Source organism: Bombus fervidus, chromosome 7 (assembly GCF_041682495.2).
Source record: "Bombus fervidus isolate BK054 chromosome 7, iyBomFerv1, whole genome shotgun sequence".
In the NCBI taxonomy this organism is placed as follows: domain Eukaryota; kingdom Metazoa; phylum Arthropoda; class Insecta; order Hymenoptera; family Apidae; genus Bombus; species Bombus fervidus.
Window position 1 is genome coordinate 16252001 of NC_091523.1, and position 16377 is coordinate 16268377.

Here is a 16377-nt window from a genome sequence, read left to right on the forward strand (position 1 = left end):
GTTACACTTCTACAGGGGATCAGTTTCGATCAACCAATCTCAAAATCTCTTCTTAAACGCGTATTTTTCTACTCCTATGTTTAACGATAAATTAACAAATTTTTGCAAAAGACGCATAAGAGGCAACATCACATACAGTGGCTACAAATCGTATTTATACGTATCATTATTTTCCAATAAAGTGCTTCTTTGTTAGATTCTATGTTTCATTTTCATGATATCAAATTTTTGTAATCACACGCAAGTACCGAGTGTTAAGTACTGTAAAGTAATCTGATCGGTTAATGTACGAATGTAACTATAAACGCAGTAGTATACAAATAGTCTTCGTAGCCACTATGAATGAACGTTGTAAATGGATATAGAGATACGCTAGTCTGTTGAATTTACGTAGCAATCTAATACTTGAGAAGATTACCAAAGAAATCGACGAATCTTTTCACGATACTGTAATACTGTTGGAATTCTTACATCAAACATGTATATGATGTCTGGCGGGAAGCGTTTTAAGTACCACCTGAGCGGTAAAAGTTTGTAAGGATTAGAAAATTTGTCCAATTATCGTAGCAATTTTGGAAAAGACACTAACCAATCTTTTCGTTACTCTGTAATGGTGTGGCATTGCTCGAACAAACGACAGAGTTGGAAGTGATCAAGGTTTTCGGAACGTTCTCCGACATACCCATTGCGTCGTCGATTTTTCTCTTGACTGTCTTCGGGGAGATGATCTTGGCACCAGGGATTATTTCCGCCGATATTTCCTTCATATCCTTTTGTTGTTGTTGTTGCTGCTGCTGCTGATATTGTTGAGCGTCGTTCAACAAGGAAACATCGGACTGAGTGGCAAAGGCGAGAGCAATCGTTGCACTCGTTTGAATGGAGACAGATTTTTCGTTATGCATTTGACTTTCTTGCGGTGACTTCTTTTCTGGGCTATGGGCGATCGTAGCTGTTGGTGTTATACACACTACGTTGTCAGACTTAAGACTCGGCGTCGTCAGTTTGTGTATAGAGGAGTTGAACAGTCTGGCGCCTTGAAGAGTTAAATTAGGATTGCTGGTGATCACGCTGCATATCGGTTGGTTTTCCGACGGCTCGTTCATGTTACGCTGTATCAGACCGATCGTAGAATTGCTCTTGTTCACGACGATCGTGTTCGTCGCGGATTCAACGGTAACTCCTCCGGTCACCGTGTCGGATTTTGTCATAGTCAAGTCACTGATGATGTTACTCTTCTCTGTACTTAAGTCGCTCATAAATTGAGCATGATTTCCACTATGAGGAATGACCACCGACGCACCCTGAACGTTTTGCGTCGTGGTCAGAGTCTGATTGCCTGACAGAGTCTGCAGCGATGGTATTTTAACTTGCTTGACTTGCCCCGGTTGCGAGATTATTTTCCCTGCTTGATTCAGAAAGGATTGAAGCACGAGAGTATTCGATACACCGGTGTTTCCAGTAGCTCGTACGGTTGCTGGCATCGTTGCGAGAAGCTTCGATCCGCTGGATACTATCGTGAATTGCTGACCTTTCACTAGGTTCATCGGTAATATGTAATTAGGTCCAGGGACCAAGACAGCTGTGCTTCCCATCTTTCCCGTTACCGAAGCTAGAGCTTCGCTGACGCTCACGGAACTAGTCTGCACAGCTTCCTGAACGATCACCGCTCTCGACTGTCCGGAACCAGGTTCCGCGAAAATCAGATTTCGTCTCTTAACGTTTAATTCCACACTGTCGTTCGAATCGTTCGTCAGGTTCCTAATTTCGGCAGTTGTATCCGTCACGCTTCCAACGTTACTGGACGGTTCCTCCGGAGCGGAGAAACCAGCAGGACTGTCTTGCACCTGAGCAACGCCGCTCGAAGAATCCTCGCTGCCCATTGTTCTTCCGAGATCGTCTGTACTCGGGCTAAGTTCCGAACTCTGTTGACCACCAGATTTCGTTTTGCTCGTATTCGACTTTTTCCTCTTCGAAGATTGACTCGGATTCGTTGGTGGATTTGATCTTCTCCTCGGGGCGGGTTTATTGTTCAGATCGGGAGAATTTCGCAATTGCTCCGCATACTCGTCTAATATAGCGTAGATTCTTTGAGCGGTCTGTTCGTCTTCCTGTGGCTTTTGTTGCGGCTTCGGTATTGGCGAAGCCTTCGACGTGTTCGTCGCGCTGGTTTTCACCGTCTTGGGCGCCGTTTTTTTCACCGTTTTCGACGAAGGTGGAGTGGGAGGCGTTTTCCCAGCGGATGGTGCAGGCGTCGGAGCCGGGGTGACGCACGGGCTGGAAGAACTTTGCGAAGTGACACTGAGAGCGGGCGAAGCCGCCGGTTGACAGTAGCTGGTCACAACAACGACCGGAGTCGAATTTGGGGTTTTCGTGACAACGGAGCCTGCGTTTTGATTTACGTAGGTTAGAGAAACTTTCTGAGAGAAAACGTCCTGATGAAAATTTACCGTGTTGCCGTTGCTCGCAAAATCGTTGTTGGTGGTTTGCTGCGTCGGCATCAAAAGCGGTTGAGTGAGAGCGCTCACAGAAACCTGCTGTGGTTTTATAGCTTGCGTTTGTTGCGTAGTGGTTTGCGTTTGTACGGTGGTAGTGGCTGCGGTGGATATCGTTTGATGAGATTGTGGTTGAATCGTACTCCTCTCTTTCACTTGCTCCAGGACGCTTTCGAATTCTCTCAATTGTTCCAAAGTGGTTGAACTGACTTGATTCGGTACCTCCATAGGAGAACCAAGCAAACTGTCTCTCCTAACTGTTGTTGGTTGTTGTTGCTGTGGTGGCGGCTGTTGCTGCTGCTGCTGTTGTTGTTGTTGCTGTTGTTGTTGCTGCTGCTGCTGCTGTTGTTGCTGCTGCTGCTGCTGTTGTTGTAATCTTGGCGTGGTCAAAACTTGAATAGCTCCTGTAATGTTTGGTTGCCTCAAAGGAGCACGAATGATGTTCAACTTGACCACCGGTGTTCTTCCAGGTGGTATCGAATTCGAATGCGATATAGTCGGTATAATGTTCAGTTGACTGGGATTTGTGGTGGATATAGTAACAGGAATTTTGTGCGTGTATATCACACCCGGCGAAGCATTCTGAACGCTTTGTACTAGCTGCGTCAACGTTTGATTCGTATTCGGACTAGACGCTACGTTTGGGTTATTTCCAGAGCTTTGGACGATATTCAAGATTTGCCTGCTAGTGGATAATTGTAACGTGTTTGGAATGTTTGCAATGGACTGTACGTTTATACCTGTAGACGCGTTCGTTTGTTGTGCATTAGGTACGGATGTTTGTACTGCTTTCGATAGGTTTGCCGTCTTCTGCGGGGACGCCGTCTGCACGTGCGGCGTTTCCGACGAGGCGCCGGTTACGCCGCCCGTCGACGTGTCCGTGGAAAGCGTATAGATAGTTTTGCCGAAAGCTTGCTGAAATTTGGGCAAACCGGTGTTTTGTCCAGACTGCGCCGTCACTTTCGCAGACGTTAATCTCTCGTACGTACTCCTGTTTGCGTTTGCGTTATCGGCTCTTTGGTTTTGCCGCGAAAAATTACCAACGTTTCCATCGTCGATGTTTTGCAGATTGAGGACATTTCTCTGATTAGACACTACGTTCGGATTTACAGAGGCCAACTGGTATGTACCGTCTGGTTTACAAACGATTTGTAGTTGCTCCGATGTGATGGTCGAGGCGATTACCGAGCTCGTCGTCGTGGTAGTTGCGACAGTGGAACAAGGAGGCGGGGATTTCTTGGGCGACTGACTCTGTTGATTTCGCCGAATAGGCACCGTTCTAGGACTCGAGTCAGGCTCGAGTTGACCGGAAACGTTCGTGGTCGTAGAAGAGGTTGGTGAACTATCGGGTAGTTGATTCGTTTCTTCACCGACATCGGGAAGAATCGACGATCTCGGGGGAGGGGTTTGACCAGCCGGGCTCATGCCAACGCCGCTATCGTGCCCCCCGGAAGAGGGTGTACCGGGTAATTGAATATTTCCAGCCACGCTCGGAGTTCTGTTTGGCCGCGGGGGAGTATTTCCGCTGTTGATAGAGCCCGAATTCGGACTCTGTGGAATGTTTCTTGAGAGTTGCACGACGTTTACGGTGGGTCGCATTCTTGGTGGTACCATCATATCCAATGAATTTAGACCGGGTACATTTTTTGCCAAGATATCCGAATCCCTGACAACCTTCGCGAGAATGTCAAACTTTCTTTTGCCCAAATTCGATTTAGAATTTAAGTCCCGTCCACCGGTAGGAGACAAGTCCGTTTTACCAGTGATCGCTGCTCCATTTCCTTTTTGTTTCTGATACGGGGATAATGCGTTTTTGTTCGGAGAGAACGGCATATTCTTCTGAATGTTCATCAGCTCGCTCGTAATATCGCCGCTACTCAATCGTTGCTGTTTTTTCGATCGTATCAGTCTGTCGTCGATCTCGTCCGCTCTGGTTAATACGATCTTCGGGTTCAGGTTGAGCGTGCTGAGCATCGGAGCAAATTTCGTTATACTGTTCGTATTATTCTCTAAGTTATTATTGTCTTTACTCTTATTTAGAAGATTCTTGTGCAGTATCTGAGAAATCCTCGCAGATTTCTTCGAATTTTGCGGCCTGAACATCCTCAAAGATTTAAGTACCGCTGGATCGCTCCTTCTCTCTGTAAGTATTAATGGCGCGGTTGCTGTGTATGTCGAACCTTTTATCGTTTCACGTTTGCTTTCATCCATATCGGCAGAAAATAAAGTTATAATATCGTTGCCACTTACGTCGGAACCGCTCGCGTCTTCGTTCGTGTTTGTATGTCGAACGTTTTCATTAACGAGCATATGAAAATGCGAGACGGAATCAACGGTTAATTTTGATGTTTTCGAACGTTTCTTACTCGACTCTTTATTGGACGATTTATTCGACTTTTTCTTTACCTCCAGTCGACATCCGTCGCTGCCAAAGCTGTCTGTTTGACTATCTTGCGTATTACTGTCGGTATCAGAGATCGAACTGATCCTATTCCTAAAATGTTTCGGTTTACGTTCCGTGCTGTCATAGTCGCTTTCGGAGGATTCTAATCTATGAGTTTTTCTCTGTCTGCCTGTTCTCTTTACTCGTAATACACTTCCGCTATCGGAATCGGTGGTGGTAACGTCATCGAGGCTTCTTCTCGTCGACGATCTCTTGAAGTTACCAGCAGGCTGGAAGCTACCAAACTGTTCCGAGCCATCCGACGGTAAATCCACCCATTGTTCGTATCCCTTTTCGATTCCAAAAAAGATATCCTTGGTATCATCTTCCGAGGGCCAATCTTTGAACTGGGAATAATCGATATTGAGATATTTCAGCTCCTTGTTGGTATTTCTCATCTCTTCGGCGTTTTCCAAGTATCTCTCGCACAGACTTTTCAGCTCCTTCCAATCCAAAACCCAGCTAAGCATGTGGTAACGAGGACTGCTCAAAACCACGGCCAAATCGTCGCAAAGCTGTGGCGACAGACCGAGTTTTTCCGCGTCTAGCACTTGATTTGGCACGGATTTTTCGTCGTAATTCGCAGAACCCGTGACAGCGTCGCCTTTGATCAGAATTAAAGCATCGAGCGTTCTTTCCACGTTTCTAGAGTTCGTATTGTTCGATTCTGGAGTCTTACTTCTCGAGATATCGTTGCCAATAAACTCTCCGCAATTGAAGCAAAGTTCTCCGAGTGGACCATTGGATAACGAATCCCTCTTTGGATGCAAAGGACACCTGTCGCTTGCCGAGTTCGTCGTATCTCCCTTTTTCAGAGTTAAAAAGCTCTTTAACAGTTGATCCGTTCGCTCAAAGTTCTTGGTTACTTGTCCGTTTTGGAAGTCGATATTCTTTTTCGTTGGTGTTGTTATACCCGCGATCGAACTGGACAACGACGGCGACACTGGAAATAACGAAGAGTTGCATAAAGACGAAGAATCCGTATTCGCCACTTTTGTTCCGTTCTTTTCTCCTGTATTGTTATCGATCTTTTTCAATCCTATGTTAGAATGACTATTCTCAAGGATGTGGTTTAGTTTCTCGCTACCGGCGACGACGTTATCACCGGAGGACGTTCCATCCTCTTTCGTTTTTCCGCACGCAACAGCGATTTCCTTGATCCTATCGTAACAAGCCCTGGTAGGATGCAGAGAAAACGCTGTCAACACGCACTCTCGGGCAATACCGATATTGCTACCAACGACATCGGCTAACTTGAGGAATTGCATGCTCAGGCGTTTCGCAGTCTCGCGAACCTTCTCCGTATCGGATTTTGTTTTTTGACTCTCCAATTCGTTCATATCCGTGGTCAACGCCCTGATATACAATTCGATTACCACGGGCTTTATGCTATCGCCAAACTGTAATTAAAAGAAAAACAAACGAAGAAGGTTTTCAATTGTTTCTCTAGCTTTGTCGGAATTAAATAATTTGGAGAATGAAATCGCAACGATAACAAGAACCTAGATATACTCACATGCTTAACAAGTACCGCGCAAAAGATATAAATGTGCTGAGCACTCTCAGCGGGTTCGATTAATTTCCTTATCATCCCCGGCAACGTAGGTGCTACGTCTTTTAATTTCGAATGCAACAATGCCCAAGAGTTTAGAATTTGTTCCAAAACGTTTGCGCCCGTTTCCGGCACAGGGCGTACCATACCAGCTGTAACGAGATATTGTGCAACCAATTCGGCAGCTTTTATCGAATTTCTCCAAACGCGTGCAGTTCCATACTTTGTCGGTCTTTCACCACTGAGACGTTGGACCAATTCCAATCCGTCGCTGAGGTCCATTAATTTTAGCTGAAAAGAAAGCCTTTCCTTTATCACCCTATGCATGCTTTTGTAACATCGGCAAATTAACATCGTTCGAAAACGTGCGGAAAGGTTCGAGGATCCAAAATATTTTGTGCGTGTTCACGACGCAACCACACGTGCATTCGTGTGATCACGAAAACGAACCAAGGGTCCACCTTTCCTCTCAAACGATACTCACTTGAGCGAATATATCTTGCATGCGTTTCAATTTATACAAGAGGACGATATAGACGTCGATCATGTAATGAACGTGATGAGAATCCGAGAGTGAGCGCAACCGATCGCTTCGTCGCAGAGAACGTACGCAAGCAGCGGCGAGTTTTACCGCTATGTCCTCGCAGCGGTCCTCGCAAAGTATTTTCAGCCTCATTGTCAGCAGTTCACCTTTCTCCGAACAGCAGAACTCTGTAAATCGAGAATAATCTATCGTTAGATCGTTGTTACATCTTTCATAAGTTACGGGCGAACTTTGCATCAACGTCACGAGTCTATATTCGCGGTGCAACTGACATTGCCAAGATTCTACGACTCAAAGTAAGGCGAACATCAACGATAACGGAATTGCGTTGGACGTTTCGTTTTCGCCAGAATCAACTTTCAATTTGCCTAGTTGCCCGTTACCTGTGACTACGCGCGATCGACAGGACGCTATCCTATAAAACAAACTCGCTCGAAAATGTATTGCATTGGCAACTAAGTGATTGCGGAATTTGTCAATACCACCTAACGATACAATTCGCAATCACTTAGTTTCCAAGCCAATAGGCTGAAATTTGTTCGTTTAACGTCTCGTTTCGATAAAACGTGTTCTTTACATGAAAATAGAAAATGCCAGGCTATTCTTTCGTTTTCCTAAAAATATACAAACTCGGATAAGGATCGCTTCAATTATACAAACGTCACTTTTTAAACTCGATTTTTCAAAAAACAAATAACACCAACGCAATTTTATTTTATCATTATGTTTGATTCTCGTCTTATTTATTATTCCGGGACGTACGATCTTCTTGGCTGCAATTTGCACGACCTGTATAACGACGAATATAAAAACCACGTTGCGTAAAGAGAAGGAAGAAAAGAAGTAGGTGCGCGACCTACCCTCTTCATGTTCGGAATCCGGTTGGCCGTTAAGTATGCTGTCGAGAGCGGGATGAGTCCATGGATTGTGCACCAGAGCTATCAGGGCAGTGCACCTGGGTGCAGCGGGGTGTTGCACCAGGTGTGACGCGCACCTCTGTAACGTTACACTGAGGTGCGTCTTCGTCGCGGGTGACAACTTCGGCCACTCCCCGCGCAGTACCAATTTCAACGTGTGTCTACAACGATAAAGACGCGTGATACGACCAATTAAACCGTGTTCAACGAAGAGTGAAATTCATCGAAGAGAAATTAAAGAGGTGGAAGGCCACGTGTTTGATCTCTTAGAGGAACACAAGCACAGGTAAAGATCATTTTCGTTAGAAACCCTTGATTTCGATGATGAAAAAGGGGAAACAGAGTTGTTTTATCGGTGGTGGAAATACTCACTTGTGAGCCCATTCTATGAGAGACTGGGTGGCCTCTGGCGTTGCCCCAGGAATGAAATTGGTGACATGCTCCCAGGCGGACAGAAGTGCATTCACCTTGTCGCCGTACTTCTTTTTGCTGTCACTCAATGTCGCTTCAAGCCCCTGCAACCCGGTAAATCAGCCATCGATTAAACGCAAGTAAAACCTCCCGTTCATAGACTTTTCCAGAAGAAAGAGGGGAAATGGTTCGACTAATCGACTCTTTGAACCGCTGTCCGAGTCTCAATCGTTTGTTTCTGCATCGTGCAATTTGTACGTCTACTTCTAACCGATCGTTTTCGACAACTGATTATCCGTGCCAGCTAAAACGATATCATCGCGATGAAAATATAGAATATCGTATTTCCAATTTGAAGATCGAACTGATGGTGGGTATTTTCGACAGGAGATCGAAAAGGAAAAAGGGGCGAAGGAAGATGTAAGATAGAGAAGGCGCGATACATCGTTTTCAGGAACGGATACGTAGCGAGGTTTTCGTACTCGTTTAATAAAATTATTTACTATTATGCGATTTATATATTTAATAATTGTAATTTTATATCATATTTCACAATTATAAATTTATCGCTACTATTTATCATTACCTAGAAGAAAGAAAGCTTTCCCGTGGCTAATGTTAGTTACAAAGGACCAGCGAAATATTTAACTGCAAAGTTTCGCGACGATGATTCGTTAACTTTAACCGAGCTCGTCATTTTCGAGGGTTCGAAATTGCGTCTTTCTTTGATCCAACAATTCGCCCGAATTCGCCCAATTTCAGAGTGTCCAATTTTCCCGACGAAAACGTTCCGTTGTTTAACACATTGCATCGTATAACGCGTTGCATACTTCTGTTCGTCAGAAATACCTTCGCTTTGATAATATTTCCTTCGACACGTTCGGTCCACCGTTCTATTTGTCTGTCAAAGTTATCTCGTCGAGAAATACCAAAATACTAAAACGACGAAAAAACGTAGAATTCAATAGTTGCATCAGCGTCCCTTAAACGATCGAACCGATGCAAACCAATGCGTTAAATAACTTCACATTTGTTAGATTTCCGTTACGATCGTAAAAGTTGAAGCATAGGACGTTGAAGAACGGCAGACTGGTAATCCAGCGTATAATTATTAATTACCGAGGAAGGTATTTAATCGCTGGAAAAGCGACAGGGTTGTAGTTTTCAGCAGATAGCAAGACCAGTGGCCGAGAACCACGTGCGAAAACAAGACGGAAACGATATCCTCCTATTAAACCGCAAATATTGGGCAACCGGAATGAATTTCCCGCTGTGTCTGAAAACTGGCCGATGAAATCCTCTTTTTGATCGACCCAGAGGACAAGGATCGCGAAGTGCCGAACCAACGCTCGTGCCTACACGACTAATAATGCCAGCGAACGAAATAAAATACAAAAACGATTTAAGAAATTGAACGCGAAATGAGTTACGCGTTAAAGAGCGATCCATAGTTATAACGGAGGAAAAGAAAGCAGGGAAAATGCGTTCAGCTGCGAGCAGGTTCGTTAAAATTCAATTTTGTTCGTTAACAAACGAATGAAAAAAAGTATTTTCGTAGATGCATGAGAAACGATTTTTCTAAATGGGTCGAACGAAAGATTTCAATGCGCGATAAATATCGGAGACTCGACGGTGTAGAAGAAGATCGAATCTCCGTTTGAATGAAAATTTACTATTTCATGGAAACGCTTACAAGATACTGGTAGAAAATGTGTACAGTTTTTACTTTCTCACAGATTCTTCCTTAATTACGTATCCTGTGGTTGTCGCGAAGCATTAGCATAACAAAAAAATAAATAAAAATAAAAAAATAATAAAAAAGAAAAAGCATAATAACAACAAAAATTACCTGATTAAAATAAAGCGTCAACTGTTCAGCCATTTAATTCGGATTTAAATCTGCAACGCTAAAATACAAGGTAATTTTTCAAGCGACCTTGGCTCAAGATGTTTTTATTTCTTTGCAGAATCAATTACATTCTAAAGGCAAAGGGGAAAAGGAGGAAAAGCGCTGATAAAAAGGAAAAGCATTAACGGTATCAAGCAAACAACCGACAGAATTTTCGCAGATAAAAGAAGTCGCTGGAAAAATTCCTCGAACCCGGGAGGAAAACTTCCAATTGGAAAGGAGTTAATTTCGAAGGCATACCTTGCGAGCTCAACCATCGGTTCTTACGGGCAACTTCCCGATCTTACTTTCGCGTAACTTTCCCCATTTGCAACTTCTGTGCCCCGTTCACGAGCAACTCCGCGATGCAGATACCCCTCGTTTCATCTCCGATTCGTTTCTTTGCTTATTCCAGTTCTCGTTCTACGGTAACTCACCCCCAATTTTACACCTCTCGCCGATAAAATTTTCCTACTCGCGTTTCCCCGGGCAAATTGGAAAATTCGTTCGTTTCGTAAGATCGCGCGTATCTGTTGCGAAAATCTTGCTCTCCTTTTTGAATCCTCCTTTTTACCCATTAAGGACAGATCTCAGCGTTAACGTAACATTTCATTTACAATTCCTTCTTCGGTTATTTCGTATTACCGGATTCTGCCTTTTAGCACTGTGATCGTGAAAGCAAATTCCAAGGATACGTTGAACGTTTCTTTCGTCACCGTTTCATCCTCCATCTACGTGTCTCTTACGATCTTACACGAAATGTAAAAAAAAAAAAAAAAAAAAAAAGAAAATCACTTGAAGATCACTTTTGTGTTTCTGATTCGCGTAATGTTTTCCAACAAAACACGCAACTATATCGGTACAAAAGATATTTTGAATTACTTTACATCTCGCGATGATATTACGTTCGCGTATTGCTTCGCTGTTGCATCGGTTCTTAATGGGTTATAATGGGCGATTGAAAAGGGAAACTGTAGCTTTTCTCTGTTCACAAAGTGGGAAAGGGATCGATGGTCGATTAATTGCTACTGTTTCGATCGTTGCAATTTTCTAGTTTCTGTCTTACGGTGTAATAACGTATAGCCGTGACCCTGTAACGGAAACTGGCAGAACGAAAAACGAGGCTCGAATATAGTAGCAGGCGAAGTATTTCCGATATTAACTTTTACATCGCAGCTTTTCAATAACCTGATTTTATATAGCCCGTCAGGCTTTCGCGAAATTCTATCAACTTCCTCCTGGTATCAAATCGAATTCCAGCGAACATGCAGCTTCGCTGCCGCGTTTCTCGATTCGAATGTTTATTCGAGTCCTCGTCACCGTTTTCCCGCTTCTTCTTATTTCATCGATCATTCGACGAACGAAACACGTTGAATATCAAAGAAAAGTCGTGGTAATTGTTTCTATCGCGTTTAAAAAAGATACATCGACGTAACGCAAGTGTTTCGAAATCGTCAAACTTTGGTAGAACACAAAGGATTATCGTTATCAAATATTATTGTCGTACATTTTATGTTCTCCTACCATTTTACACGTCGTTGGACATTAAACTCGAGACTTTGATACTTCCGGTAAATTCACAGCCCTGGAAAACCTAGGTATAAGAGGTCAACTATGGGTATAGCGCAACGAGAGCGTAAGCGCCTTTAAAATTAAACGAACAGCAGATCCAGTCTAATTGCCCGTGCTTTGATAAATTTGGTCGGACAAGCGGCTATTCGATCGAACGTTTGATAGATACATTCCGTTCCTAATCTACGCCAACTATCCTAGCTACGCGTGTTACATCGTTCTCGCAAGATCAACGTTGTTGCACGGTAATTGATCAACGAGATAGAGTTTAACACTAGAACTACCACACCGGTAAAATTGGCTGGTTTTACAATTTTATTTTAAAATTCCTACTTAATGTTATATTTTTTTCCGCAATGATGTAACGACTTTCGCAACGATAACCAAATAATATAATGAATTTTACTTTGTTCTCTATGTATTCAAACTGAAAATAATTTTGTATCGTTTCAATACCAGTGAAAATAACTGGTACTTGTCAGAGTGTAAAAGGGTCCTGCAATCTGTTTATCGAACCCCGATTAACCAGTCTCCTCGTTTTCTACAACTTGCCACGCGTTTTTCAAATTTTTACCGTTCGTATCGTTCGATACGACGATATCAGTTATCAGGAAAATTGCAGATCGATCGCTAGATGCTAACGTTAGAAATACCAGTCAAAACGAGTGACTCTACAATTTTATAAATGTGTCAACCTTCGTTTAGGGATCCTAGATAGATTAATAATACCAAGAATGTACCGCGTAGCATGGAATTGCTTCTGTAAGAAAGTAGTAAATCGATAAATATAAAAATATTCTATTATTAAGTATTTTTTAAAGACCAGTTATTTTCGCTGGTTTTGGTAGAAATAGTTCTAGCGTTAATACGAACGGAGGTCGAGTAAACGATAGGAAAGACAAAGGTTCGAGGGATGGTACGAACCATTGATAGAAATGAAAAGAAAACGAAGCTAGGACAGTAGTGTAGGCTGGTTTGTCGTGAGACGAACCCTCTTTTTCTCTCTTTCGTTCTCTCTTTATCTGCGAAAGAAGGACCGAAAATGGACCTGTGTCCTCACCACGCACGACTTTTGGATGTGCGAAGACATTCAGAGGGGTGGTCGTGCTGATCGGCGATACAGCAGCAGCGATACTGAAGTTTCGGTCGAGAGAACGCGTGGTGGTCGTCGAGACACTGGTAAAAGATCTCCCTTCTTCTTCGATCAAGGCCTAGGCTAACGAGCGACGGGATTTTCCTCCGCGTCGATGACAGCGAGGACCTTCTTCCTCCGCTCTGAGCTGAGGATGACGCTGAGCTGGCAGGGGTAGGGGCAGGGCTCGTAGCGGACATCAGCGACCTTCGCAGCTTCAAGGTTCGATATCCTGAATTACCGGAAGATCCGTGGACGATGTCCTTCTACGAGACCGAATCTTCTATCTCTTTCTTCTCCTTTTCCCTTCCCCTTCCCGCTGCCTATTTTCTTCCTCTCTTTCTTCCGTTTGGTCACCGTCAGTCCCCTCCGCAAAGTTGTTCCTCTATCCTCCTCCTCCTCCTCCGCCACCACCTCCGCCTCCTTTTCTTTCTCGCTTCACCCGGCTATCCCGGGTTTTCTCCTGCTCCTCTCACCAGGTGGTCTCCACAGTCGGGACGCGCCACTACCAACCGAATTCCAGCGCCTGCTGTACCACTACCATCTGCAATTCAAAACAACTACAATCGAATCGTTTCCACTCGTGCGCGAGAAAGCAGCCCTCTCAAGCGTTCCACTATTTCGTACGTTCAACGCGGTAAAAAGTAATCTCGGGTTAGCTGTGTCACGCGATTCGCTTCGTCGTTGATTATCAACACCTCGAGTCAAGTGGTACCGCGACTAAAACGCGATTCTTTTGCTGATTTAGCGCAAGCTGAATAGGTGTAGACAGGCTTCGGGTGGTTCGACGAAACACGCGAACGAAGATATTCGCATTGCTGCGTGTATATCCGTAAGCATCGGGACACCTATTCGTCGCATTTACCTGAACCGATTCGAACGAGATGACAAATTTACGAAAGGAACCATAGGAAAATAAATATAGCGAGAAGCATCCGATTCGCGATACTTGGTATCGATTGTTTCAGAAAGAATATAACAAATCGCATCTATTTTTCTCTTGTTTTATAGACAGTGAATTTTCAAATATCCGAGCGAGGATGGACTATCGAAACAGAGCGGTTTACGTAAAACGTATCGGCAAAATGTATTCATTACGAAATATCGTGGGTTTTAAAGTTTTAAGCTTGCAAATTCCTTTCCGGTTGAAACGACATGCAATTAGAGCGACGGTGTACCCAATGATAGTATTTCGAGAGTTCGAGTCTGAAGAGGGTTAAACACAACGAGACGCGTTTCTTTCTGATCGGTGGCTTCCGATACTAAAGTCCAAGCTGTCCGATTGCCCGAGATCGTCTCTTTGGCCCCATCCAGCCATTTCCACCGTTTTTTCTTTTTTTTTTTTTTTTCACGACGAGGAAACGCGACCGCGCACGAGACGCGTTTTAAAAGCTCCGATTTATTCGAGGACTTTTCTAATTGCTTCCCACCGATGAAAACTGTTCCCCCGGGCATGCAGATTGACCCGCGCCTCTTTGTTATCGCGATTCTTTTTCATCGTATTCCGTCGTCTATGCTGACAGCCGGTTCTCGGCCACTTTGGAAAGCGAAAAATTCCTTTCCCATCGTTATTTTTGCCAACACTAGCGAAATGGATATCGCCGTTCCACGGAATATCGTCAAGTTGTCGGTCGAAGCTGTAACATTTTTTTTTACGGCGCTCCGCTAGCACTGTCGCTCGTACGTCGATGTATCGAGCCAAAGATCAGAATTCATGAATTTTATCTCGACTTTGGCTACCTCGTGAATTTCCAAACATCGTCCCATCGAGACTTTTTCTCAGATGCACGACGTGACGCATACGCGATGAGTACGTGAGCACTGGTTCGCTTCGTTTTAACGATACTCGAGGCTTACCAACACGATAAGTACGTGAATTAACGCGTACGAATTAATAGCAAACTAACGATCGAAAGTAACTACGTCTTATTTTTCATGCAGAATCCACGGATATGTATCGTACGAAGTTGAAACAGTTCGTTTAACGACCACCGTTACTGCAATGTTAAAGTCAAATTGCACGATTCGTCCAAGCGTTCGTCGATTAAATATTATTCTTCGAATCGATCGTTATGAGTTTTCCATCGATCTCGAAACATTTCCCTGCCTTATCTATAGCCAAGTGTAATATCGAGAACAACCATACATCGTTTCCAACAAGTACGTACGCACGTATACCATTCGTGGCTGGAAAGTTGGCTAGGATTTCAGGTCGGATCGCTTTATAGCGTAATAGTAGCAGCTTCTCCGACACAGTCTCAAAAATAAGGCACACATATTTTCGTTAGAGAGCGAAACGTTCGCATTTACAAGTCGAACGAAGAGCCAGCAAAATACGTCTCTTAGCCCCGCGTGTCATCCTGCTAGCCAACTTTCCAGCCACGCGTAGTAGATAATGGGGCTTCCCTTCCTTCCCCACCTTTCGTTTCTCGTCCCTTTATTTCCTCTCTTCTTTAGTTCGTCCTCTTCTCTTTCGCCTCCCGCTTTCCCGCCCTCTCGTCCTTTGTTTTCCGTTCTTCTCGTCCCCTTTCCCTTCCCCTCTGTTTCTGCTTCCTTCCTTTCCACCTTCTACGCTTCCGCCCACGCTTTTACCTTTATCCCGTCCTTCCTGTTCCTTTCCCTTTCTCTTCGTACACTCTGTTTTCCTCTCACCCCTTCTATATTCACCATTTCCCTCTTGCCTCCTTTGTTCTCCAGTGGCGGGCGACGAGCAACATAAATATTTATTTATTGCGTGTACACACAGCGACGGATGTGTACAGGGGAAAATGCTCGTTCGTAAATTCAACTAATCGAAGAGTTTCGTTTTCGTTATATGTCTGTAAGATTCAAGAAATACATTTCTTCTTGAATTTACCTACAGATGTAGAATGACATTGGAATTTTTATTTCGTACGACAATTACGGATCCTGTTGATTCGTACGGATTACAGTTTAACGAGAAACGTTACGTTGAATCTGACGTAAAAGAAGCTTTCCTGTCTCTATGCTCGCTCTCTATCGTATACGCAACGATTAATCCTCGTCGGCAAATCTAGCGACGATTAAAAATACGTGTCGCAAAATGTGGAGTATACGGAACGCGGCTCTGCAAAAACAGTTCGATGACTCGGGTAATCGAATATGCATCGAACCGACGAAGAAACTATGATTAAGCTGTTCGTGCTACTGCCTAGTATCTCATCGGGAAACAGTTCGTGGTATAAATGCGATCATATAAAATTATATGTCGTTTTTCCTCTCTCTCACCGTGTGTACGATGTGTTTTGTGTCGTTCGTGGAACGAGAAGGACGTCTACGGGGACGAAATCTCGATACCAGCCGAACGAGATCGATTCTCTCGTTCGGAAAGTTGGTCTTTTATTCGAAAAGTACATGTAACAGCTCCGTTTTCCTACCTTCGCAATTTCGTATTGCAACAGTCGT

General features: G+C 43.9%; 1 protein-coding gene across 8 annotated transcripts in view; it reads right to left on the bottom strand.

The window, feature by feature from the left end:
• The window catches only part of LOC139989197 (uncharacterized), a 56399-nt gene that overhangs the window by 3051 nt on the left and 36971 nt on the right, over positions 1-16377 (bottom strand). For 2 of the 8 annotated variants that reach the window (XM_072007301.1, XM_072007300.1), the window contains exons 2-7: positions 12868-13495; positions 8321-8463; positions 7892-8109; positions 6972-7198; positions 6452-6778; positions 590-6335 (exon numbers count right to left, since the gene is read on the bottom strand). In XM_072007301.1, the coding sequence (XP_071863402.1) occupies positions 590-6335; positions 6452-6778; positions 6972-7198; positions 7892-8109; positions 8321-8463; positions 12868-12909 (6703 nt within the window). In that variant the 5' untranslated portion in view covers positions 12910-13495. Of the gene's footprint in view, positions 1-589; positions 6336-6451; positions 6779-6971; positions 7199-7891; positions 8110-8320; positions 8464-10208; positions 10267-12867; positions 13496-15370; positions 15771-16377 lie in introns of all 8 variants that reach the window. The other 6 variants (XM_072007303.1, XM_072007302.1, XM_072007307.1 and 3 more) reach the window with 6 other exon arrangements.